This window comes from Cebus imitator, unplaced genomic scaffold (assembly GCF_001604975.1).
Source record: "Cebus imitator isolate Cc_AM_T3 unplaced genomic scaffold, Cebus_imitator-1.0 Scaffold0, whole genome shotgun sequence".
Taxonomy (NCBI): Eukaryota; Metazoa; Chordata; class Mammalia; order Primates; family Cebidae; genus Cebus; species Cebus imitator.
Window position 1 is genome coordinate 11,719,132 of NW_016107315.1, and position 26,779 is coordinate 11,745,910.

At 34.2% G+C, this 26,779-nt stretch overlaps 1 protein-coding gene across 29 annotated transcripts in view; it reads right to left on the reverse strand.

The window, feature by feature from the left end:
• Window positions 1-26,779, reverse strand: part of DLG1 (discs large MAGUK scaffold protein 1) — a 299,333-nt gene that overhangs the window by 24,261 nt on the left and 248,293 nt on the right. For 14 of the 29 annotated variants that reach the window (XM_037735146.1, XM_017523037.2, XM_017522998.2 and 11 more), the window contains 4 exons: window positions 26,649-26,763; window positions 21,288-21,464; window positions 17,042-17,108; window positions 11,875-11,974 (listed from right to left, as the gene is read on the reverse strand). In XM_037735146.1, coding sequence (XP_037591074.1) covers window positions 11,875-11,974; window positions 17,042-17,108; window positions 21,288-21,464; window positions 26,649-26,763 — 459 coding nt within the window. Of the gene's footprint in view, window positions 1-11,120; window positions 11,155-11,874; window positions 11,975-17,041; window positions 17,109-21,287; window positions 21,465-26,648; window positions 26,764-26,779 lie in introns of all 29 variants that reach the window. The other 15 variants (XM_017523087.2, XM_017523064.2, XM_037735512.1 and 12 more) reach the window with 2 other exon arrangements.

Here is a 26,779-nt window from a genome sequence, read left to right on the forward strand (position 1 = left end):
GGTTCAAGCGATTTTCCTGTCTCAGCCTCCCAAGTAGCTGGGATTACAGGCATGTGCCATTATGCCCGGCTAATTTTTTTTGTATTTTTAGTAGAGACAGGGGTTTCTCCATGTTGGTCAGGCTGGTCTCGAACTCCTGACTTCAGGTAATCTGCCTGTCTTGGCCTCCCAAAGTGCTGAGATTACAGGTGTGAGCCATTGCGCCTGGCCTAATTTTTCTGTTTTTAGTGGAGACTCGTTTCACCATGTTGGCCGTGCTGGTATTGAACTCCTGAGCTCATATGATCCACCCACCTCGGCCTCCCAAGGTGCAGAGATTACAGGCATGAGTCACTTCGCCCAGCTGGAAATATATTTTTTTAAGGTTAAAAAAAAATGTTTGAAGCTGGGCATGGTGTCTCATGCCTATAATCTCAGCACTTTGGGAAGGTGAGGCAGAAGGATCACTTTTAGACCAGGAGTTTGAGAACAGCTTGGGCAACACGAAGAGACACTTTGTGGAAAAAAAAAAAGAAAATTAGCTGGGCCTGGTGGTGCCATGTCTGTAGTTCTAGCCATTTGGGAGATTCAGGCAGGAGGACTGCTGGAGCCCAAGGGTTCCAGGCTGCAGTGAGCTATGATCATATCACTGTACTCCAGTGTCGATGACACTGTGAGATCCTGTCTCTAAGAAACAAAGACAAAAAAGAAAATGTCTGAAGATAAATATCTGCTATACCATACCACCCAGAGAGTCTCCTAAAATCAAGTAGCACTAGTGAAATGTACAAAGAATGGCTGAACTTAAGATTTCAAATTAAATAAAAGGATTCTTAAATTGGTATTATAGTGAAAAATGAGTCTGTTATTCTAACTTTCAAAGACAAGCTATAACTTCCTTACTCTTGATTACATACGTTTTAACTAAAGCAAGGACTTTAAAAATGCAAGCAGAATTCATTAATATATGTAAGCACATGTAAAATGGTAGGTTTTAAAAAAGCTTATATTAAAATATTTCTTTCCATGTCACCACATGGGCTTTATAGCAATAATAAAAAATGGGTGTATAATATTCCATTAGATTGATAAATTATTTACCTTGCTATTTACTTTTTAGATTTTTTATTTGCTTTAAACTGTTTTTCACAAGTATCAACAATTATGGATGTCTTCATTTAACCTTTTGTCCTATTTCCTTAAATGTCATTCCCAGAAGCATGCCACATTAAAAAAAGAGTTCTGTTTATATTAGGATTGGTATTACCCTCTGCAATCTCTAGTTTGTAAACTAAAGAAAAATGAGTTAATGCAATGGGGTGAAGAGAGGGGAGTGTAAGTGGAGCACAGAAGAAACAGAATTGGTAAATTTTCAGTTGACAGTTATGAAAGCTGGATAAACAAATACTTACAGGGTTTATTTTTACCACTCTTCCACTATTGAATATATCAGACATTTATATAACAAAAACTTTAAGTTACTAAAATCTCTTCACTATCTTTTTTTTTGGGATGTCTCCTACTTACCTTAAATACTCTAAGATTGCCAAAAGCTATAGAACAAATTCTGCAAGTTCTTTCAAATATCATTTTACTTTGCTCCTCTACAATAAAACTTCACTACTCAAAGTATAGTCCTTAGAATAGCATCATAGTTGTTTGTAATGTTGTTAGAAAAATGTTTTTCTTCTATTAATTGAAAATGTTCCTCTTCAAAGCATTTTACCAAAGAAGATAGTCAAATAATCAATAAACATATAAAAAAGTATTAAAGTTAATTACTTGTCAGGGAAATGCAAATTAAAACCATAAGTATCTCTACCATCCACCAGAATGGCTAAAATGAAAAATCAAAACAGACACGTCAAGCATAGACAATGACATGTAGCAACGGGAGTATATATATTGGAAATGGGCAAATTGGTAAAACTACTTTGAAAAACTATTTGGCAATACCTACTAAGGCTGGACAAATGTATATCCATATAACCCAACAATTACTTTCCCAGGTATTTCCCCAACAGAAAGGCATTATGTGCTTACCAAAACACATGTATAAGAATGTTCAAAGCAAAACTATTTAAAATAGCTCCAAACATGTTTACAAGTCTGAGGCAATATATGTACAGTTTCCTATTTTACTTTTTTCATTGATAGTGAGCATTTCCCTATGTCATTATCTTTAAATATGATTTCAATGGTTATGTAATATTACATAATATGGATAAATCATACTTCGTTAGCCATTTCCTGTTAAGATGTTTTAAGATACTTTTAAATTTTTGCTGTTATTACTAAATAATATTATAATAAGCATTCTGATATATAAGGCTTTATTTCCATCTCTAATTACACTCAGGGTAAATTCTTTGAAAAGGATTTAGCGGGTCAAAGGTGTGCTTTTTCCGAAAGGCTTGTGCCAATTTACACTCCAATTGTAGTACAATAAAAGCAGGCATTTAGCAGAACTCCCTCCATCATGGGTTTTCCTTTTAAACAAAAGGCTGCCAAAGTGACAGGTAAAACATCATTTTGTTTATCATTACTAGGGAAATCAAACATTTTTAAATGCTTATTTCATTTGCTTATCTTTTGAACACTCTTATCACATCTTGTCCAGTTTTCTAATGGAGAGTTAACTTGTTTCTTATCTGTTAAAAATTGATAGTGTAAGGATAATTATCCCTGTGACACACATGGTACAAATATATTCTTCAAGATTTTATTTTTATTTTATTTATGATAGTTTTTTTTTTTTTTTTTTTTTTTTTAAAGACAGATTCTCACTCTGTTGCCTAGGCTGGAGTGCAGCTGCGTGATCTCGGCTCACTGCAACCTTCAACTCCCACGTTCAAGCCATTCTCCTGCCTCAGCCTCCCAAGTAGTTGGGATTACAGGTATGCACCACTACGCCCGGTTGATTTTTGTACTTTTAGCAGAGATAGGTACTTTTACCATGTTGGCCAGGATGATCTAAAATTCCTGACCTCAGGTGATCTGCTGGCCTCAGACTCCCAAAGTACTGGGATTACAGGTGTGAGCCACTGTATCCAGCCTGTTTATGATGTTTGATTCTAAATTTCTCTAACCAAGCTTTCTCTTTGTACTCAAACATTTCTTTCTGATAGAGTAGAGTATATCATGTTTCTCTTCTGCTCTCCTCTAACACTACATCACCAATCTGAAGCAATGATACTACTCTTAAATCTTATTCGTAATGCAAATGAAAGTAAGTCTGGTTTTGGCATTTGTAAGCTCTGCACAACTATGCATAAGTTCTTAAAATGAGAAGAAAGAAGACATATGTAACAGGAAACCTATGTGCCTGAGGAAATTTTTGAGGTGTTGTACAAAATGGAAAGTTGTAAAAATGGAAAGACTACATGTAATAAGAACAAACTTTGTCTCAAACATTATGTCATCATTTCACTTCTGAGTACCTCATGTATCTTTTATTCAGTTATGTTTCCTTTTAGTCTCTGTTAAAGGAATCTTACCTAGTTTTAGTCCTTTGAGCTTCTTCAAAATTACCTCCTTAAAACCATAAAAGCTACACAGGTTTTTATTTCTAGCTTTTCACAAATGATGACTTAGTTGCATTCTTCCAAACTTTTGTTGTACTCTCAATTAGTTCTGTTTAGCAAAATTAGGTTCTATAAAACAATTTCTCGTTTTCTCTACTCCCCCAGTCAACAGGGCAAATCAATCATTTACTTGACTCTCTTCTTTTTAGAATAAAGAACACATGAATTCATGTCTATACAAAGTATTCTATGGTATCACTTGTTTCTCCGTCCGCTCTTCAATTAAATACTCCATTTTTGTAATAGGTTGTGTGAATTTACAGCAGATAGGCATTTTTTTCTTGATATTCAGTGTCATTCTATGTCTCTTCAATTGGTTTGCTTCTCTAGAATAACTTAATCTTCTGTTTGGGGTTCTTTTATGAGTTTTGTTCCAATAAGGCCAGATGACTACCTGTATTAAGTTGCACTTATTTTCTTATATTAAAGTCTCTTAAAATTTTGCTTAGTTTATTCCCTATATTCTTAACTTTAGAATATAAATAACTGAGGTCACAAGTAATGTCCTTGATCACATTATTCTTCCCAGTATTTACTACTACATTATCATGGGCACCTTGTCAACTGCCTTATATCATCTATTTTATGTGATAACCTCCATCATATCCAGTTTTAGAATTTCACTAATATTTTTCTGTCTTCTCCAACATTTTCTGAATAAAATCTTGATCTGATCAAGTTACCAGGTGAATAAATTCTTTTAATTCCTGTGAGATGAAGCACAGAAATCTATTATTCAAGGAATCTCGGGTCACTCTCCAGAAAATAAAATCCTGAATAATGTTGTCTGATAATCAGTTACCATTTTTCATATTATTTCTCTTCTAAGGTCCCAATCTTCAACTAGAACCAGGGATATAGGATTAAGGTATAATTATCATCTATTATAACATCAATATGGGAGCCAAATTCTACGTTTCGTTTTTCTATGAGTTTCCTATGTCTTTGTTCACTTAACAGATAAGAAAAATCTGTGGGTCCATTTGTTGATCCATACCACCTATAAAGTATGCTATCGATCTCAAAATAAATTCTATACCATACGTAACTTGTGGTAGTATTTTCCAGTTTTAGAGGTTTTCATTGATAATTTTCCCCAAACGTAAGAGATTTACAAAAGGGTGCCACTAGTGTTAGGAAGTCTGTGGTCCTTACTATATCCTATATAGTACATGCAAACATAACAATGCTGTCGTCATTCGAATACAAACTTAAATAATTATGGCTGAAATAAAAGTACCTACAGTTTAGATTAAAATTCCAGTATAAACTTGGAATAAANTTTTTTTTTTTTTTTAAAGATAGGTCTCACTATGTTTCCCAGCATGGTCTCAAACTCCTGGCCTCAAGCAATACTCCCATCTCAGCCTCCCAAAGTACTGGGATTACAGGTATGAGCCACCACACCCAGCTGGAATTTTTTTTTTGTTTTTTTGAGACAGTCTCCCTCTGTTGCCCAGGCTGGAGTGCAGTCACACGATCTCAGCTCACTGCAACCTCCACCTCCTAGGTTTAAGCGATTCAATTCTTGTGTCTCAGCCACCTGAGTAGCTGGGACTACAGGTACCCACCACCACGCCTGGCTAATTTTTCCTTTTTTCTTTTTAAGACGGAGTTTAGCTCCTGTTGCCCAGGCTGCAGTGCAATGGCGCGATCTTGGCTCACTGCAACCTCTGCATACCAGGTTCAAGCGATTTTCCTGTCTCAGCCTCCCAAGTAGCTGGGATTACAGGCATGTGCCATTATGCCCGGCTAATTTTTTTTGTATTTTTAGTAGAGACAGGGGTTTCTCCATGTTGGTCAGGCTGGTCTCGAACTCCTGACTTCAGGTAATCTGCCTGTCTTGGCCTCCCAAAGTGCTGAGATTACAGGTGTGAGCCATTGCGCCTGGCCTAATTTTTCTGTTTTTAGTGGAGACTCGTTTCACCATGTTGGCCGTGCTGGTATTGAACTCCTGAGCTCATATGATCCACCCACCTCGGCCTCCCAAGGTGCAGAGATTACAGGCATGAGTCACTTCGCCCAGCTGGAAATATATTTTTTTAAGGTTAAAAAAAAATGTTTGAAGCTGGGCATGGTGTCTCATGCCTATAATCTCAGCACTTTGGGAAGGTGAGGCAGAAGGATCACTTTTAGACCAGGAGTTTGAGAACAGCTTGGGCAACACGAAGAGACACTTTGTGGAAAAAAAAAAAGAAAATTAGCTGGGCCTGGTGGTGCCATGTCTGTAGTTCTAGCCATTTGGGAGATTCAGGCAGGAGGACTGCTGGAGCCCAAGGGTTCCAGGCTGCAGTGAGCTATGATCATATCACTGTACTCCAGTGTCGATGACACTGTGAGATCCTGTCTCTAAGAAACAAAGACAAAAAAGAAAATGTCTGAAGATAAATATCTGCTATACCATACCACCCAGAGAGTCTCCTAAAATCAAGTAGCACTAGTGAAATGTACAAAGAATGGCTGAACTTAAGATTTCAAATTAAATAAAAGGATTCTTAAATTGGTATTATAGTGAAAAATGAGTCTGTTATTCTAACTTTCAAAGACAAGCTATAACTTCCTTACTCTTGATTACATACGTTTTAACTAAAGCAAGGACTTTAAAAATGCAAGCAGAATTCATTAATATATGTAAGCACATGTAAAATGGTAGGTTTTAAAAAAGCTTATATTAAAATATTTCTTTCCATGTCACCACATGGGCTTTATAGCAATAATAAAAAATGGGTGTATAATATTCCATTAGATTGATAAATTATTTACCTTGCTATTTACTTTTTAGATTTTTTATTTGCTTTAAACTGTTTTTCACAAGTATCAACAATTATGGATGTCTTCATTTAACCTTTTGTCCTATTTCCTTAAATGTCATTCCCAGAAGCATGCCACATTAAAAAAAGAGTTCTGTTTATATTAGGATTGGTATTACCCTCTGCAATCTCTAGTTTGTAAACTAAAGAAAAATGAGTTAATGCAATGGGGTGAAGAGAGGGGAGTGTAAGTGGAGCACAGAAGAAACAGAATTGGTAAATTTTCAGTTGACAGTTATGAAAGCTGGATAAACAAATACTTACAGGGTTTATTTTTACCACTCTTCCACTATTGAATATATCAGACATTTATATAACAAAAACTTTAAGTTACTAAAATCTCTTCACTATCTTTTTTTTTGGGATGTCTCCTACTTACCTTAAATACTCTAAGATTGCCAAAAGCTATAGAACAAATTCTGCAAGTTCTTTCAAATATCATTTTACTTTGCTCCTCTACAATAAAACTTCACTACTCAAAGTATAGTCCTTAGAATAGCATCATAGTTGTTTGTAATGTTGTTAGAAAAATGTTTTTCTTCTATTAATTGAAAATGTTCCTCTTCAAAGCATTTTACCAAAGAAGATAGTCAAATAATCAATAAACATATAAAAAAGTATTAAAGTTAATTACTTGTCAGGGAAATGCAAATTAAAACCATAAGTATCTCTACCATCCACCAGAATGGCTAAAATGAAAAATCAAAACAGACACGTCAAGCATAGACAATGACATGTAGCAACGGGAGTATATATATTGGAAATGGGCAAATTGGTAAAACTACTTTGAAAAACTATTTGGCAATACCTACTAAGGCTGGACAAATGTATATCCATATAACCCAACAATTACTTTCCCAGGTATTTCCCCAACAGAAAGGCATTATGTGCTTACCAAAACACATGTATAAGAATGTTCAAAGCAAAACTATTTAAAATAGCTCCAAACATGTTTACAAGTCTGAGGCAATATATGTACAGTTTCCTATTTTACTTTTTTCATTGATAGTGAGCATTTCCCTATGTCATTATCTTTAAATATGATTTCAATGGTTATGTAATATTACATAATATGGATAAATCATACTTCGTTAGCCATTTCCTGTTAAGATGTTTTAAGATACTTTTAAATTTTTGCTGTTATTACTAAATAATATTATAATAAGCATTCTGATATATAAGGCTTTATTTCCATCTCTAATTACACTCAGGGTAAATTCTTTGAAAAGGATTTAGCGGGTCAAAGGTGTGCTTTTTCCGAAAGGCTTGTGCCAATTTACACTCCAATTGTAGTACAATAAAAGCAGGCATTTAGCAGAACTCCCTCCATCATGGGTTTTCCTTTTAAACAAAAGGCTGCCAAAGTGACAGGTAAAACATCATTTTGTTTATCATTACTAGGGAAATCAAACATTTTTAAATGCTTATTTCATTTGCTTATCTTTTGAACACTCTTATCACATCTTGTCCAGTTTTCTAATGGAGAGTTAACTTGTTTCTTATCTGTTAAAAATTGATAGTGTAAGGATAATTATCCCTGTGACACACATGGTACAAATATATTCTTCAAGATTTTATTTTTATTTTATTTATGATAGTTTTTTTTTTTTTTTTTTTTTTTTTAAAGACAGATTCTCACTCTGTTGCCTAGGCTGGAGTGCAGCTGCGTGATCTCGGCTCACTGCAACCTTCAACTCCCACGTTCAAGCCATTCTCCTGCCTCAGCCTCCCAAGTAGTTGGGATTACAGGTATGCACCACTACGCCCGGTTGATTTTTGTACTTTTAGCAGAGATAGGTACTTTTACCATGTTGGCCAGGATGATCTAAAATTCCTGACCTCAGGTGATCTGCTGGCCTCAGACTCCCAAAGTACTGGGATTACAGGTGTGAGCCACTGTATCCAGCCTGTTTATGATGTTTGATTCTAAATTTCTCTAACCAAGCTTTCTCTTTGTACTCAAACATTTCTTTCTGATAGAGTAGAGTATATCATGTTTCTCTTCTGCTCTCCTCTAACACTACATCACCAATCTGAAGCAATGATACTACTCTTAAATCTTATTCGTAATGCAAATGAAAGTAAGTCTGGTTTTGGCATTTGTAAGCTCTGCACAACTATGCATAAGTTCTTAAAATGAGAAGAAAGAAGACATATGTAACAGGAAACCTATGTGCCTGAGGAAATTTTTGAGGTGTTGTACAAAATGGAAAGTTGTAAAAATGGAAAGACTACATGTAATAAGAACAAACTTTGTCTCAAACATTATGTCATCATTTCACTTCTGAGTACCTCATGTATCTTTTATTCAGTTATGTTTCCTTTTAGTCTCTGTTAAAGGAATCTTACCTAGTTTTAGTCCTTTGAGCTTCTTCAAAATTACCTCCTTAAAACCATAAAAGCTACACAGGTTTTTATTTCTAGCTTTTCACAAATGATGACTTAGTTGCATTCTTCCAAACTTTTGTTGTACTCTCAATTAGTTCTGTTTAGCAAAATTAGGTTCTATAAAACAATTTCTCGTTTTCTCTACTCCCCCAGTCAACAGGGCAAATCAATCATTTACTTGACTCTCTTCTTTTTAGAATAAAGAACACATGAATTCATGTCTATACAAAGTATTCTATGGTATCACTTGTTTCTCCGTCCGCTCTTCAATTAAATACTCCATTTTTGTAATAGGTTGTGTGAATTTACAGCAGATAGGCATTTTTTTCTTGATATTCAGTGTCATTCTATGTCTCTTCAATTGGTTTGCTTCTCTAGAATAACTTAATCTTCTGTTTGGGGTTCTTTTATGAGTTTTGTTCCAATAAGGCCAGATGACTACCTGTATTAAGTTGCACTTATTTTCTTATATTAAAGTCTCTTAAAATTTTGCTTAGTTTATTCCCTATATTCTTAACTTTAGAATATAAATAACTGAGGTCACAAGTAATGTCCTTGATCACATTATTCTTCCCAGTATTTACTACTACATTATCATGGGCACCTTGTCAACTGCCTTATATCATCTATTTTATGTGATAACCTCCATCATATCCAGTTTTAGAATTTCACTAATATTTTTCTGTCTTCTCCAACATTTTCTGAATAAAATCTTGATCTGATCAAGTTACCAGGTGAATAAATTCTTTTAATTCCTGTGAGATGAAGCACAGAAATCTATTATTCAAGGAATCTCGGGTCACTCTCCAGAAAATAAAATCCTGAATAATGTTGTCTGATAATCAGTTACCATTTTTCATATTATTTCTCTTCTAAGGTCCCAATCTTCAACTAGAACCAGGGATATAGGATTAAGGTATAATTATCATCTATTATAACATCAATATGGGAGCCAAATTCTACGTTTCGTTTTTCTATGAGTTTCCTATGTCTTTGTTCACTTAACAGATAAGAAAAATCTGTGGGTCCATTTGTTGATCCATACCACCTATAAAGTATGCTATCGATCTCAAAATAAATTCTATACCATACGTAACTTGTGGTAGTATTTTCCAGTTTTAGAGGTTTTCATTGATAATTTTCCCCAAACGTAAGAGATTTACAAAAGGGTGCCACTAGTGTTAGGAAGTCTGTGGTCCTTACTATATCCTATATAGTACAGCCGTACATAAACATGCTGTCGTCATTCGAATACAAACTTAAATAATTATGGCTGAAATAAAAGTACCTACAGTTTAGATTAAAATTCCAGTATAAACTTGGAATAAATCAGAAAAATGTCTTTTGTAAAATTTAATGTTTATTAATGTAGGTCTTAGAAAGTTAAAAGATATTGGCTATATGCTTAATGATCAATGAATTACAAAGAAGTTTTCAAAATGTTTAATAATCTAAATAGAAAGAATCATTTAGAAAACATTAGATTAAAAGATTACTTCTATGAGCACTATAACCTAAAGTTACTCAGTAATGTTTGGTAAATTTTCATAGTTAAGCAATTTGAAAACACACAAATTAAAAATTTTGTTTGCTAAAGTGGCTTCTTGCTTCATTCATTCATTCCAATGTTTATTGAATGTCTTCTACATACTAGACCCTGTGTGAAGCTTTATATGAAGATTAAGTAACTAGCTAGAAAATTAAACAACAGCAGCAACAAAAACCAAAAACAAAGGCAACATCTTAGCTAAAGGAAAAACAAAATAGTTCTTATACTCTTGTGGTAACTTACAACTTTCTCAAAAAAAGAGATATACAATTTATCCCCTCAATAAACTGCTACTTGACTAGTATTCTAAATACTACTTGAGTAGTATTCTATCCTGTTTTATACTTTTATATTACAGTAATGCTTTTCTACCACATAATCAAAATTATTTTAAATTATTTTAACACAAAAATAAAAAAAGAGGGAACATAAAACTCCAAGCAAGCATATTTCTATATTCTAATAATGAGGGCAGATAGTACTATTAAAAAAATACCCTAAAATTCTTTATATTTTAAAAGTTTCTAGCAAAAGTACCTGTCATAAAAATTGCAAAAGGGAAAATAAAGTTATGAGCAGAGAATTCTTCAAATGACATGTGAAAAATAATAACAAAAAGTTATGTATTAGAGAAATAAAAGTCCCAAGCATGTGACAAACATGTGATAAACATAAAAATTCTAAAAGCAATCTAAATCATACACCTCCTCATACCAGAAAGGCACTACCATGAATCCCAAAATGTATCTGAATAAGGTAGGTCTGTAGATGGAGGTTAAAAAATAACTTGGGAGTATTTTGATCACTTACTCAGGCCTTTTGATCCCATGTCGTCAGGGATCTCCTGTAGAGAGTAGTCCCCAGAGAGCAAGCAATAAAAAGATAATCAAAGAAAATAGTTGTCAGTAATGCACAAAATTGGTGCTACAGTAAGAGACAGTTCCAAGACCATTACAGGTACATGTATCTTACAGAGCATTTTTACAGATTTCTAGAACTTTGAAATGAGCTAGCTACTAACTATAATCTACCAAAAGAATGTAAGTTCTAGCATGAAGGCTGATTCAGGTAAAGAAGCAAAATTTTAGAACATTTCTTGCTATTTTAAAAGTAAAATCCAGATTGTCTACATATCATGAAGAAAGAGGGTAAAATGGAATGACTCTAGATAATCCAGTATTGAAGACTAGCAATGTTATACTTAGAAATCAATAGGTAGCTTCTCAGTTATTTATGTTCTCCCTCTAAAATATTCTTTGAATGTATGAATGTTAAGTGTTTTTCATAAAAATCTTTCCTTCAAATAACTGCACTTATTTATACATACTTATATGTTCAAGTTATAAACATATAACTTAAAAATGTTGTTTGCTTTAAATTAAGAATTCCTAAGGTGCCAGAAAAAGACTGGCATATAAATTAATTTATATCTGTTAAGTTGCCCTTGAAGACGATTAACAACCTGTTGCAGCTCTTGAAACTGTCTCCATGGTAACAACCAACTGCAGGGCAGTAGGTCCCTCTACATTTTATTTTCAGTTGACCACTGGATCCACATACTTACGGTCAGCATCACTTGTTTCCTGCTCACTCTGGTCCTTGTTCTTGTAGAAGGGGAATTTTCGGGAAAAGAGGTTCTTTTTACGCTTGTCATTGAATGACTGCTGAAGAAGAGAAGGAGGGGCAAAACAAAGGGATGTCTACTGTCTGTGTGTACAAAGGCCCAGCCTAGCAGCTCTGTGGAAGCTGACTCCTATGACCACAGTGTGCAGTTTGTACATGAATTTTACTTTAATCTTATATAAAGTGAATTTCTACTTTTGTATAAATTCTAAGATTTTGCAACTGAAAATACTTAAGAATTTCAAAGAGCATAGCTCATTTATACCTAAAAATAAAAATGCTACTTGACAAAGGGAAATTGGATTAATTACTACTACAGTACAAACCAGCTAACATTTGTTTGTATTAATCCCTATGTTTCCAGAAAAATTTCCAAGAACTAAGTGCTCTACAGCAAAAGTTATTTAATGTTACTTTACTGCTCAACTACATTTTATTTATTAGGAAGTAATTTTCATTTTATTTTGGCCTGACCACAGTTATTTCTTTATCTCTTTTGGGGCTATGATGAACTAACGGAAAAGACATTATTTAAAAAGTAAACCAAAACGATTATGAGAAAGTTGTTAATGCTGAACATTTAAAAACAAATCGTTTTTTTTTCTTCCTGGAAGAGGATAAAAGGTAACTAAATGCTTATAAGCCAGAAAATGGGAAGAAAACTAAATCAATGATATCTCTTAGCCAAGCAAGAAGTCAGAAGTCTGATCAGCGTCAATGCTATCAGTACTGACTTATTTATTCTTAAGTTCTACTATACTTATCTATTTTTAAAAGTATATATAAATAAAATAGAACCACATCTAATCCACTGGCACCATGTCCTTCATCGGGAATAAAAAGTTTGGTGTCCACCAAAGCCACAAAGGCAGTTAAGATTCTAACAGTTTATACATAGTTGTAACATAGGAGTTGAGTAGCTGATCTGATGTCCCATATTGCACAGATGTTGGAAAAAAGTTATTTTTCCTTGAATGTCCCATTTGTGCATTCATTGATTTATGATTATGTAGCATAAGAGTGATAAGGCTATTAAAGAGAAATAGCTTCTTTTGTCATTTATCTGTCATAGGCATTTATGTTTTGAAGAATACAGGCTTACCTACCAGTGACAATAAGAATTACTATTTGTTGGAGGGGGAAGGGAAGAATAGAAAGAATAGAATTTTTTTGTGTTCTGATTTTCTGCATTTATACATATCTTAAGATGCTATATTATTTATTATTTTGAAGTACATTGACAAGACCAGTGTGTTATTGGCATCCCCTTATTTTAAGCATGTGATGCCAGGTGATTAAGGTGAAGTAGCCAGGTGTAGTGTCTCATATCTGTAATTCCAGTACTTTGGTAGGCTGAGGCAGGAGGGTCGCCTGAGGCCAGGAGTTCAAAACCAGCCTAGGCAACATGGCAAAACCCCATCTCAACAAAACAAAACAAACAAACAAAAAATTAGCTGGGAGTGGTGGTATGTGCCTGTAGTCCCAGCTGTTTGGAAGGTTGAGGCAGGAGGATCACTTAAACCCAGGAGTCTGAGGCTGCACTGAGCTATGATCATACCATTGCACTCCAACCTGGGTGACAGAGTGAGGCCTCATCTTTAAGAAAAAAAAAAAAAAGTAAAGTAGATTAAAGTGACTTTTAGCTCAAATTCTATGACTTGAGAAGACTTATTTTGATAAAGATCTTTATAAAAACAAGGTTAAACTTTCATTTTTACCTTTTCATATAATTAATTCAGGATTAATAAGTTCACAGTTCATTAGCCAAGCAGACTGTCTTGATTTCAATCTTAAAGTTTGAAGGCTCTGAGGAACTAGATAAAAGAGAACTCTAAGTAGAAGTTAAAAATTCAATTGAGAGAAAAAGTATTATGGAGAAGTCTGGGCTTATAACTATTTTATAAACTGTCAAGTAGCATTATTTAAATAAAAGTCTTTGCTTGAATTCAAATTTTAGAAAAGAGAAAGTGTCTTAGTAGAAAAAAATTATGGCAATCTAATTTAGGGAAAATCTAAATCTTTTCACTTGTAAGAATCAATGGTTTTGAATTTAGCAGTAATTTTTATAATATCTGATACAACTGATGTGTTTTTTATAAAAGTTTATTCATCCCTCTTACTGCATCTATAGTGGTCAGAGTCAGTTTCACAGCAAACAACCAAAAGAAACATGAAGTTTAAAATGTTTGATTCTTATTATCTTTGCAGTTAGCCAAAATGAGATATCATAAAGATATCATAATACAGGACAGAAAGAAATGCTTGTTAGTTAAGAAATGTATTAATTGTATCACATTTAATATCCTCCAGGTGAAGAACTTATTTAAAGTGAAAAAAATGCACAAGCAAATAAGACAAAAATGTGTAGGGTAAACACAAAACTGAAGCTTGCTACCTCCAGTTTCTCTGTATTTTCAATCGAAAGCACTACATTTAATACTTACTGTCATTAATGCAATATTGCAAGAGAGACAGTGTAATATAAGAATTGATAAAATATCACAAATTCATGATACATATACGATCTAAATATATAATTTCCACATGTAGTATTCCAAAACAGCCAAATGAATGTTAGACATGTTAATGAGAAACTAAAATGTTATAAATCTGTAGTAAAAATAAAGTCCACAAATCACTATGTAAGGAAAGGAGAAGGAGGAGTAGGAAATGGTATTATAGAAAGAAATGCAGTTCTGATCAATGGCAAGCGTATTTTTACCCCACTCAGTATCATGCATAGTTTTGGTGCTGTGTTAGAACACAGTGACTCTGAATAAAGTTGGTTACAGTCAACAAAAAGACTAAGATTTAAATACGTCGTTAATCCAGTTAACTTCTTACAGTATGAAAGGAAAGTTACAACATGCAACCTCTTTTTCAATTTACTGATGGTATATTGTACTAAATCATTTTTAAAGATATACATAAAACAAGCATAAAAAATTCACATTTTTCAAATCCTGAGCATTTACCTGGGATTTTTCCTCTAATACAAATTTCTATATTAATATTGCTTCAGATCACACTATATAATTTGGTATTTTTCTGAAAGCTACAAGTAAATTTTAAAGGAATTCAACTTTTGTGTGTGTGTGGTTTTCCCCAGGATTTTTTATTATTTGTATGCGGGCTCTGGGGTACATGTGCACATCCTGCAGGATTGTTGCATAGGTACATACATGCCATGGTGGTTTGCTGTCTCCATCCCCCCGCCCGTCGCCTACATCAGGCATTTCTCTGGGTGTTATCCCTTCCCAGGAATTTATCATTTCTAAAAAATTGAATGTAACATACAATTTACTCAGATTTAATTTCTTGGACCAAAGATACTTCTCATTTTTTAAATTTTAAACCTTTGAGTGCTTAGTGATACCAGAGAAGTACAGAGAGCAAATTTATTTGCTGAGTTAACATTCCACATTCATTTCAAATATGATCAAAAGACTTATAAAAATTTTGTTTTATGTTTAAAAAAAAAACAAACATAAAACAATGCTATAAATGGTATTTAACATAACATATATTCAGTTTGTTCTCTGGGCTTACTGCTAGAATATTCCATTGCAGAGAGTTCAGGATTATTAAGAATTACATTCATGATATAGGATGAAGCCTGTACCATCTTTCTCATCTACTGACAGCCCAAATATTTAGATGCAAGCAGAAGGATTTAAAGTGAAGGAAAAATAAATACACTTCTAAAATACATATGAAAGAATTGATATATTTCTTTCCTTTTTTTTTTTTTCCCCCCTCCCAGACAGGGTCTTACTCTATTACCCAGGCTGGAGAGCAGTGGCATGATCATGGCTCACTATAGCCTGGACCTCCTGGGCTGAGGCAATCCTTCCACCTTAGCCACCTGAGTAGCTGGGACGACAGATACAAGCCATCATACCTGGCTAATGTTTTATATATTTTTTTTAGAGATTGCGTCTTGCTATGCTGCCCAAGCTGGTATTGAACTCCTGGGCTCCAGTGATCCTCCTGCCTTGACCTCCCAAAGTGCTGGGATTACAGGAGTAAGCCATCTTGCCTAGCCTCGATATACATTTTTCTTTCTTTTTTTTTTTGAGACAGGATCTCCCTCTGTCACCCAGGTTGAAGTACAGATGTGCAATCATGGTTCGCTGCAGCTCTGACCTCCAGGGCTCAAGCAATTCTCTTGTCTCAGCCTCCCAAGTAGCTGAGACTACAGGCATGTGCCATCAAGCCTGGCTAATGGACATATTTCTTGATTATCTACAAACTTCTTCTCATGCATTTTACTGGCATTTTATTCCTGCCAAATAAAATTTCACATTGATTCCAGCATTTAAAACATGGGTTCTCTTAAGAAATAATAGCAGGAATAATGTGGGGAAAGAACAAAAAAATTTCCCAAAATCCATTTGTAATAACTTGTAAACTTAGATTATAATTTAGTTAGCATTTCTGAGATGCCTATTTTCTTAGAAGAGTCATTATCAAATTATCTGCTATGATTAACACTAGTAACACAAATTTCTTTTTCTTTTTTGAGATGGAGTCTCACTCTGTCGCCCAGGCTGGAGTGTAGTGGTATGATCTGGGCTCAATGCAATCTCCCGCTCCTGGGTTCCAGCAATTCTCCAGCCTCAGCCTCCCGAGTAGCTGGGATTACAGGCACCTGCCACCATGGCTGGATAATTTTTGTATTTTTGGTAGAGATGGGGTTTCGCCATGTTGGCCAGGCTGGTCTCAAACTCCTGACCTCAGCTGATCTGCCTGCCTTGGCTTCCCAAAGTGTTGGGATTACAGGAGTGAGCCACCATGTCCGGCCTAGTAACAAGAATTTTCTAATTGGAAATTGAATGAAGGTCAAATATATTTCATTTATAAAAATAAGCTTGGCCAAAAGTATACTGCTAGTAATGTATCAAATGACAGTTTTGATAATTTGGAAGGGTCTGTGAAATGGGTACTTTAACAAATGCTTACTTAAGCATCTACCATTGTAAAGCACCATGGCAAGAGCTGATCATGATTAATGCTTACAGCAAAATCCTTTTCATTTTAACAGTGTAGCTCAAACAGGAATTATGCAAATTATGCATTTACAGAAATAAGAGATGTCAAATACTCACCCCTTTATCTCTCGTTTTAGAATTGAATTTCACTGTTTTTAATCGGGCTCGTTCTTTCTTCTCAACTCTGTCAAAGTAAAGAATGCTATTTTTTAAACCAAACATATCTAGGAGTCTTACTAGAAATAACCAGAATTGATATCTTTATAACAGGCATTTTTATACTCTAAAACCTTTAGGAGCCATCTAGATTTGCATCCCCAAATTAGAATTGCTAAAAAATGAAATGAAGGGCTCAATTTATTATGAAGCAAAGCCTGATGCTATAAAGTATCAATACATAGTACGTGTGTGTGTGTGTGTGTGTGTGTGTGTCTATATATATATATTCAGTTACAAAATTATATGAAAGTATGAGGCACCATTTCTGAGTTTAACAATTTTCCAAGTTTTGTTTTTTGAGTATTAGCTTAGCATGAAGGAAACAGGCTAAAAATTAAGCTTGAGGAAGAGAAAGCAAATGTGGCAAATTGTTAAAAATTGGTGAAAGTGGGAGAAGGATATGTGAGAAGGATATATAGAGGTCCACTATACTACTTACTGCCTTTTTTGTACTTACTTTTCTATAGCTCTGAAATTTTTAATAATAAAAAGGTGGGAAATTAAAAACTTAAGCCAGAATTAGAATTAAATGACATTAGAATTAAATGACACGTGTGTGTGTGTGTGTGTGTGTGTGTGTGTGTGTGTGTGTGTGAATATATAAATAACTAGTTACAGTGTATAAGAATTTTAAAGTATTTTTGGAAGGATACATAAGAACTGTTAATCTTTACCCCTATGGAGGTGAGATGGGTGTTGTGAGAGGGAGCCTGTAAAGCTTTTACATCTTTAAAATTCTGAACTTTACCTATTCAAAATAAGCAAGCAAATAAACTACAATGAAACAAATTTTCATGTAGACTGTAACACTAATGTAAATCTTGCAAAATTTCATGTAAATTAAGCTTTCATAAATTCTTGAATTTCAACATAGCAATTACGTTAGTATATAACAGAAAAGCCTACCAAAACAAGCCTATGAATAAATGCATTTTACTTTTTCCTTATCATCTCTGTATTCAGTTTTACTATGGGTACAACAGGACCTTAGCACTCATGAATTTAAATTTTGAATCTAAGGCCAGGCGCAGTGCCTCACGCCTATAATCCCAGCATTTTGGGAGGCCGAAGTGGGGGATCATGAGGTCAGAAGTTCAAGACCAGCCTGGCCAACATGATGAAACCCCATCTCTACTAAAAATACAAAAATTAGCTGGGCATGGTGGTGGGTGCCTGTAAACCCAGCTACTCTGGAGGCTGAGGCAGAAGAATTGCTCGAGCCCGGTAGACAGAGGTTGCAGTGAGGCGAGATCACACCACTGCACTCTAGCCTGGGTGACAGAGCAAGAATCCATCCCCCCCCAAAAAAATAAATAAAACTCATGATTTTTACTATTTGAGAACAATTCTGAGGCTCCATGACATGACTAATTTATAACCTTGCCTAGGTACATATCAATAGCACCACAAAACTAGTATTTGGTGAGTGAGCATTTACAACTCAACTTTGTTTTCTAGTCATTATCTTGTTTAGTGTAGTTCAGCAACTTAAATTGTCTGTATTTGTAAATATTATTCCTGAAACAAAGCCAAGAATTGTAGGAATTACAATTCCTGTTATTTTAGAAGAGGTCTAAGAAAGATAGTTCTGTTTAAGAAAATGTACATTCAAGAACTAATGGCATAATTAGTTGTGGTTTCTTATTGTATTTTATGAGAGTAAGATTATATTCTGCAATGCTACTCATGAATTTGGAAATTGGCAGAGGTCTCAAGATATCTCTCTTACATTATTTCTTGCTTTAAAACACAATCTTATAGAATTTTGTACAAAATGAAAAAAAAAAATCTCTCCAATGGAGCCAGCAGTGTTTATTACTGGGTGTGGGCACAAAAAGCCTTTGCAAGGTATGAGACTCTAAGTACTAAGACAATTTTGAGGAGCTCTGACCTTGATATTTAAGATGTAAAGTTTCTACTGACTCAACAAGGCATAGAGGAAGCATTTCCAAATTTAAAGCAGACTATGTTCTATTTCTGGAAAAAAGTTATGCTGATTGCTGCATTGCTAAAAGAGGATTTGCCATCAACTGGAAGATCTAGCCAAATAGTTGGATCATGCTAAATATATGGATCTAAGCCCCAAAATCATAATTATAAATCTTGATTGTAATTTAATACTACTACTTTTAAACTTCTAAAAACAAGTAAATAAATATTTATAAAGGTCTAGAAATAGTTACAAAATAGGTATAAATCCAACTAATTAATAAGAAAACAAGTTTATGACAGCATAATCTTGACTTAAAATGAACTAGTTGTAATAAATATTTCTTTATTATCTCATTAACTATTTTTGCTGGTTATCTTACTACTTTAGAAAGCTCTTAAAGAAGAACTTCTAGACAATGATTTGGATGAACCAGATCTCATAAATAAGCTATCTTGGGGGAATTATGAAAGGACATTTTAATACCTTTCCCACGAAAATAGAGACATTCAACAGCACTTCATAGTCCTCAGGAGGGGTTCTCTAAGCTGGGACCATCCTTTGCGAAGAGAGCCTGTACTTAACCACTTTTCCTATATGGTAAGTATGCACCAATGAATCACTAAAACAAATCATTAGGGCTGGGTGCAGTCGCTCACACCTGTAATCCCAGAGCTGGGGGAGGCTGAGGTGAGGAAATCACTTGAGGCCAGGAGTTTACGACTTGCCTGGGCAACATACCTAGAACCCATCTCTACAAAAACAAAAAACTTAGCTTGGGTGTAGTCACATGCATGCACCTGTAGTCTTAGCTACTAGGTGAGGTGGGAGGATAACTTGCGCCCAGGAGTCTGAGGTTCATTGAGCTATGATCATGTCACTGCACTCCAGCCTGGGCGACGGAGCAAGATCCTGTCTCTTAAAAAAAAAAAAAATCAATCAATCTACCTACCTATATATAATCATTAAAAGCAAAGAGGAAAGACTGGTGAACTGTACCAATACATGTAATTTAAGCAAGTATAAAGGGAAGTGAAGCATATTACCAGATATTTCCAAAAATTTTGGCATGAAAGAAGCAATTCACCAAAAACAAAAAATTTAGGTCCTCTTATCCAGCTACATGAACTATAGACACTTTCAGTTTTCTCTTCACTGTTACACCTAAATGGCACGCTGACTTAATATATACTTGTTTTCAGCAACTAGTAGCTTTAGATAAATTACTGCTTGGCGGCATCATATATATACACACATATATATGTGTTTATACGTATGGGCATATATATACACATGTATGTATATATTTTTCATTACACAAAATTTTTTATTTATTTATATATACATTATATACATTTATATATTTAGTTATACAAAAATATTATTTATTTACATATACATTTATTATTTATTTATATATACACATTATATACATATATTTTTGAGTCTGAGTCTCGTTCTGTAGCCCAGGCTGGAGTGCAATGGCGTGATCTTGACTCACTGCAACTTCTGCATCCTGGTTCAAGCAATTCTCCTGCCTCAGCCTCCTGAGTAGCCGGGACTACAGGTGTACACCTCCATGCCCAGCTAATTTTTGTATTTTTAGTAGAGACAGGATTTCACCATGTTGGCCAGTCTGGTTTGAACTCCTAACCTCAGGCGATCAACCCACCTCAGCCTCCCAAAGTGCTGGGATTATAAGCATGAGCCACCGTGCTCAGCCTAATTGTATATATTTAAGTTGCACAACTTAATGATCACACACACACACACACACGCAAGTGAAATAATCACTAGTCAACCTAATTAACATATCCATTACCTCACCTGGTTACCTTTTTTCCTGGTGGTAGGAAAACTTAGGATAGACCCTCTTAGCAAATTTCAAGTATAGTACTATTACCTATAGTCGCCATGCTTATATGTAGGAGATCCAGAACTTTCTCATCTTGTATTATGAACACTTTGTATCTCTCCATTTCCCTATCCTCCTAACCTGGTAATCACCATTCTACTCTCTGTATGACTTTGACTACTTTAGATTTCACATAGAAATGTGATCATACTAATTTTTGTCCCTCTGTGTCTGGCTTTTTCAAAATTAGCATAAGGTACTCCAGGTCCATCTATGTTGCCATAAATTAAAAGAAATTTTAAAGAACATCAATTATTTATGTTGTATCACATTGAAGTGGTTAAGAAAAACAGACATACCTGCGTTTACTGGGAATCACTCCAACTTCATCACTCTCACCATCTGGTGTAACCTGCCTGGCTTGCCACCATTCGTCATCAGAAGCATTAATAACATGGAGGATATCTCCAAATTTGAAGTTCAATCCCTGACTGGGAAGGCCACTGTCTTTAGTCTTGTCATAATCAAAAAGGGCTCTAGAGTCAGAAGAAAAAAGTCCTTAATTACTTGTTATAATATTAATGTATCATAGGGTCCTGAAAGTACATAAAGTATATGTAAATAAACATACAGTTCTGAAAGTATATGTAATTTGGATAATCAAATATACCATAGTAGGCCAAATAATGCCTAGTTGAATTCTGCACTACATGCAAGATGAGACAAAAAGAAACAGCAAAATCAACTTGTGATGAAAATACTGTATTACATTATCTGTTTCTTTCAATATCACAAGAAAAATTTAAAAAATACTCTTGGATTGTAATCTAATGGCAACCTAAACTGAATTCTAAAATGAAGACAAATCCAGAGAGTTTGAAATTAATAAACAAAAGTATTAAGATATAGTCTTCGTTTTAATTAGATACACATAGGAAAACAAATTCCCTGATAAATTTATCCCTTAGTTGTGGACTGTAAGACTAGATCAATATAGCGATTATTTTGCCAGTTAATTATTCCATTAGTTTACAATACTAGAGTTGATAGTTTCAGACTCAACAACAATGATGAAAACTAACTATAGATGACTTCATCAGATGACAAATATTTTGGTAAAAGTAATAATTTAATATGGTAATTGCAAAGTGTTAAGAATATTTTAAAGTCTGATAAAAATATTGTGTCCTACCAAGTGATTAATGTACAATATTTAGATAAATCAAATTCTTAAGTCCAAATAAGCTCTCTCAAGAGTATAAGAAAGGATCACAACAATTACATTTATAACATAATTTATTCATTCTTTCGTTCTAATTTGGCAACTGGAAATTAGGATGCAAATTATAATCTTTTTCACACTACCTAACATTTAAGAACCTATCTATTGAAGTAAAACTCAAGAGGGGTGGAATTACTTGATGGCTAAATAAATAAACTAGTAGTTAATGGTTTTTCAAATGAGTTGTTTCAAGTTCTTTCAGGGGCTAAAGGTGTTAGGGAAGGAAGGGGAATCAAAAGTAGGAAGGCTCACTTAAACATACATTCAACATAGAGAAGATGAGGGTACAAATAAACATAATATAAAATAGAAAATAAAGCACCTTTAGAGACAGTACAAATGTCAAGACATTCAGAAAAGGAGAATACTTTCTTACATCATTATAAAAATTCAACTTTTGAATCACAAAATATAACTGTATTATTGCACAACAAAGGAAAAGAAACCACCCACAATCTCTTATGTTAGCATTTTAATATTCTCTGTTAATATATTTGATTCATAAAAAAGAAACCATGGAAAAATGTGAGTTATTAATCACATGTATTATAAGAGTGCAATGCACATCTGCTAACCCACTATCATACTTAAGACTACCCACAAAACCTTTATCAGTAATTTACCTTCACCTGCATATACTCCCTCTGATCCTGATTCCCTTGGATCAAGAGTTAACCACTATCAGAATGTAATCATTGTTCTTACAGTACAATGTTTGTTATTTCTTTGACTCATTCTTTTTTTAATTGGTTTGGTTTTATCATATAATATGTGAGTGACTAAACAATATAATGTATGATTTTACTTGTTTCAGAGTTTTATAAAGAGGTATACTGTGGGTAGTTTTTTGTAGTCTTTTTTTTTTTTTTGCTTTTGAAATTAAAAATACAATGACTAAAAAAACCCCACAAGACTCAGGTGTGGTGGTGTGTGCCTCTAGTTCCAGCTACTTGGGAGGTTGAGGTGTGAGGATCCTTTGAGCCCAGGAGTTCAAGACAAGCCTAGCCAACAAAGCAAGACCCCATCTCAAAAAGAACTGCAAGACTTCTGATTAACCATAGCAGATTGTGTCTATTTCCTTTCCAACCTGACTCATTAAAATGACAATAAGAAAAATACAAAAGAGAGAAGACAACAGGAGAAGAGAGATTTTGCTGTGTTTTTGGATGATGCTAATTAAATTTAGCAGAATGAAAGAAGCTATAAATGGAGTGTCAGCAGAGAGGGTAATAGAAACAAGTTTTATTCCACAAGAACCCTGAAAATGGTCATAAATTAGAAGTGTACAGTAGTACCAAGGTAGGCAGGGATAAGTTACTGTACTAAAAACAGAAGTTCAAACACTGTATATAGCACTTAGAACACCCCCACCAAAGTTCCTTTTCCCATTCCCAAACCCACAGAAGACCAGAGGTTTAGTCTCCAGATAAACTGAATTTGAAGAGATGTATACTCTGAAACTTGGTGGAGAAGGGGAAGTGGCTGGACTGAAATGGATGAAAAGGACAATTCGAATACCGAAAATGGAAATTCTAGCAACTTGGTTTATACTATTGGCAGCAGATTAGGGATTCTCATCTAGTGATATTTATACCAAAGAACAGAATCACGTGGGACAGTAGAGGAAATGTAAGAGCCAATTTATCCCCTACTTTACCCCATTATCTTCTGGTTAAATCCATTACCTTCATTTCTCTATTTATAAGAATGTAAAACAATGAAAGGAACACTGGATATTTAAAGAATGCCTTATATAAAACACTAAAGAAAAAAACCCAAGAAAACAGGATAGCTCAAAAAAGAAAACAGAGAAAGCAAAGCATATAAAAAACAGAAGAAAATCCAAGAGATACATGAGATATATCCACAAAAGAAACAGAAGATGAGGGAGCTCTTGGAAAATAAAACGGGTTATCATACATTCCCACACATTCCAAATTCTCTACTGGAGGGAAGGCAAAATAAAGTCATTTCAGACATGCTAAGACTCACAAGGTACCTCCCACACATATTTTTGCAGGAATTTACTGTAGGATGTGCTCTAGGAAGACTGAGAAAGAAGAAAATGTGGCATCTAGGAAACATGTGACATAGTAGACAGCGAAAGGGAACAGAATAATGGCAAAGGGAAGTCCCAGTTGAGAGCTATACAGCAAGTTTACAGAGCAACTAGTCTAGACTGGAGCAGAAAAATGGAAAAAACCTGAACTGAAAGACTGTATGTGTGACCACGTTTTCATCATGTGAAAAACTCTACAGTGGTTACTGGAAGATATGGAAAGATACTTAGTAGTAAGCATGTGGAAAATTAAATAAAAGGTGAGACAATTATTAAGTCCAGGAAAAATGAAGGTTTGCAGAAGAAAGAAAGTAGCTCATACGGTACTACCCGACTGAGTCATGAAAGCTATTACATAGTCACATGACTCTAAAGTCTACTAGTTTTATTAGCAGAGATAGGCTATGCTTGGGTAATGATGATGAGACTGAATGAGTGGTTTGGTATTTATTACAGAGAAAAATTATCATCTACCATGGTAGTAAGACTGATGTACAAAACCGGTAAAGTAGAAGATAGCAGTATATGCATGTTATTTAGAAATATGGAGGTGAAGGCTTCATATTTAGAAACAAGGAGGTAAAGGAAGTTTGCTAGGAAAATAGAGAATGCTTGTTTCTGGAGAATGAAACTACAGGCTGGTACAGGTGACAGTTTTCATTATATGCCTTTTGATAATATATGATTTTAAAAAATATATGATTTTTAAAAAATCATGAGGCTGGGCACAGTAGCTCATGCCTATAATCCTAGCACTTTGAGAGGTCAAGGTGGATGAGGCCCTTAAGCTCAAGAGTTTGAGGCCAGCCTGGCCAACACGGCAAAACCCTGTCTCCACTACAAATACAAAAATTAGCCGGGCATGGTGGCACAAGCCTACAGTCCTAGCTACTCAGAAGGCTAAGGCAGGAGGATCGCTTGAACCGGGGAGGTTAAGGCTACAGTGAGCTGAGACCACACCACTGCACTGTAGGCTGGATGATGAGTGAGACCCCATCTTCAAAAAAAAAAAAGGAAGGAAATAGAGCATTATTTCTCTAAAAATGATAAAAAGTGAAGATGATTTGCTAAATGTACCTAAAATAAATATAACCTAATATGTTTTGATTTATATGCCTTTGTAAATATTTAATCAAGTACAAATAAAAGGCAACACATGAATTATATTAAAAATAGGAAATGTGGATAAGCAAAAAGGAAGAAAATTTAAAAAAGAGAGTATAAAAATCTATGTAGTTTTCCTTCTTTGAAGTATTTGTATATATAATATACTTTTAATGACCTTGGAATATAAGAGTTTAATAAGTACTGCTAGAATTAGCAAAAGGAGAAAAAAATCTGATGCATTTAAGATTCCCACATCATTGGTAGGGTTTTAAGTAGCAAACAACTTATAGCAAAAGACAAAAGGGATAGAAAGAAGAAAAGTGAGAAAAGTTTCTTTCATGATGTATCACACAGTAAGATCGATTATGAGAAGACAGTAAGTCATATGACATGTAAACAAGTACAGAGTACATGTTTGTGTATAGAGATATACAGGTGTATAGGATACATGTCTATATGCGTAACATATATCTCTCATCAGAAGGATAAATGAAACATATTAAGAACAGGTCACCCAACAGTATCAGGAAGAATGAGATAATAATTTATAAAAAATGGTTCAGATTACTTACAGTGCTGTTACAATAACAGTATAATAAAGTCATCAAAGCTCTACTAAAAGTATACAGAATACAAATAAATTCAGATTTCTGCTTAATGTCTTATGAGCTAACAAAATGGAAAAACCCAGTTTATATACTAATGGCATCCACTTATTAGATCTATGTTGCCACTTAACCTTTATGCATTATAGAAAATTAACATATTTGCCTTCTCTCAAGTGTTTAAAAATAAAGTGTGTAGAAATTTTCTGAATATGCATTATTTACTGAGGCTATTCACATTTTAAACTATTATTTACATATGCTTTCTTTGTTACTATGGAAATTGCCAAGGTAATTAAATGTTACTTGAATGGAAAATATATTAGAAAGGGATACAGGTTAAATCTAAGTATTAGATATAATAGTATCAAGCCTGTAGTCGCTATTAACATATCAATCTAAAAACAATTTCTGGTCCACGGAAATTTCTTTCTTTATCCTATAATTATTATTCAAGGATTATATAACTTCCATTAATAAAATTATTAATACAATAATATTTCAATTCTTGAAAGACGCACTGTCAGAGAATCAATATGGAAAAACAACACTGATTCGCAATATATTTTCTTATGGTAAAACTAAGTAAGTTATGGTGAAAAATACAAAAGAATTTACATGCATAACTAATTAAGAGTTGCCATAATTAGAAGTAAAAAAAATTTACCTGACATAGAGGGATCGCTTCTGGCTAGTTCGAAGAGAACCTGACCCTGAACTAATACTACTATTCATCATCTGCTCCCGTAAATCATGTATTTTAGCTTCAAAACGACTGTATTCTGATGGAAGAGAAAG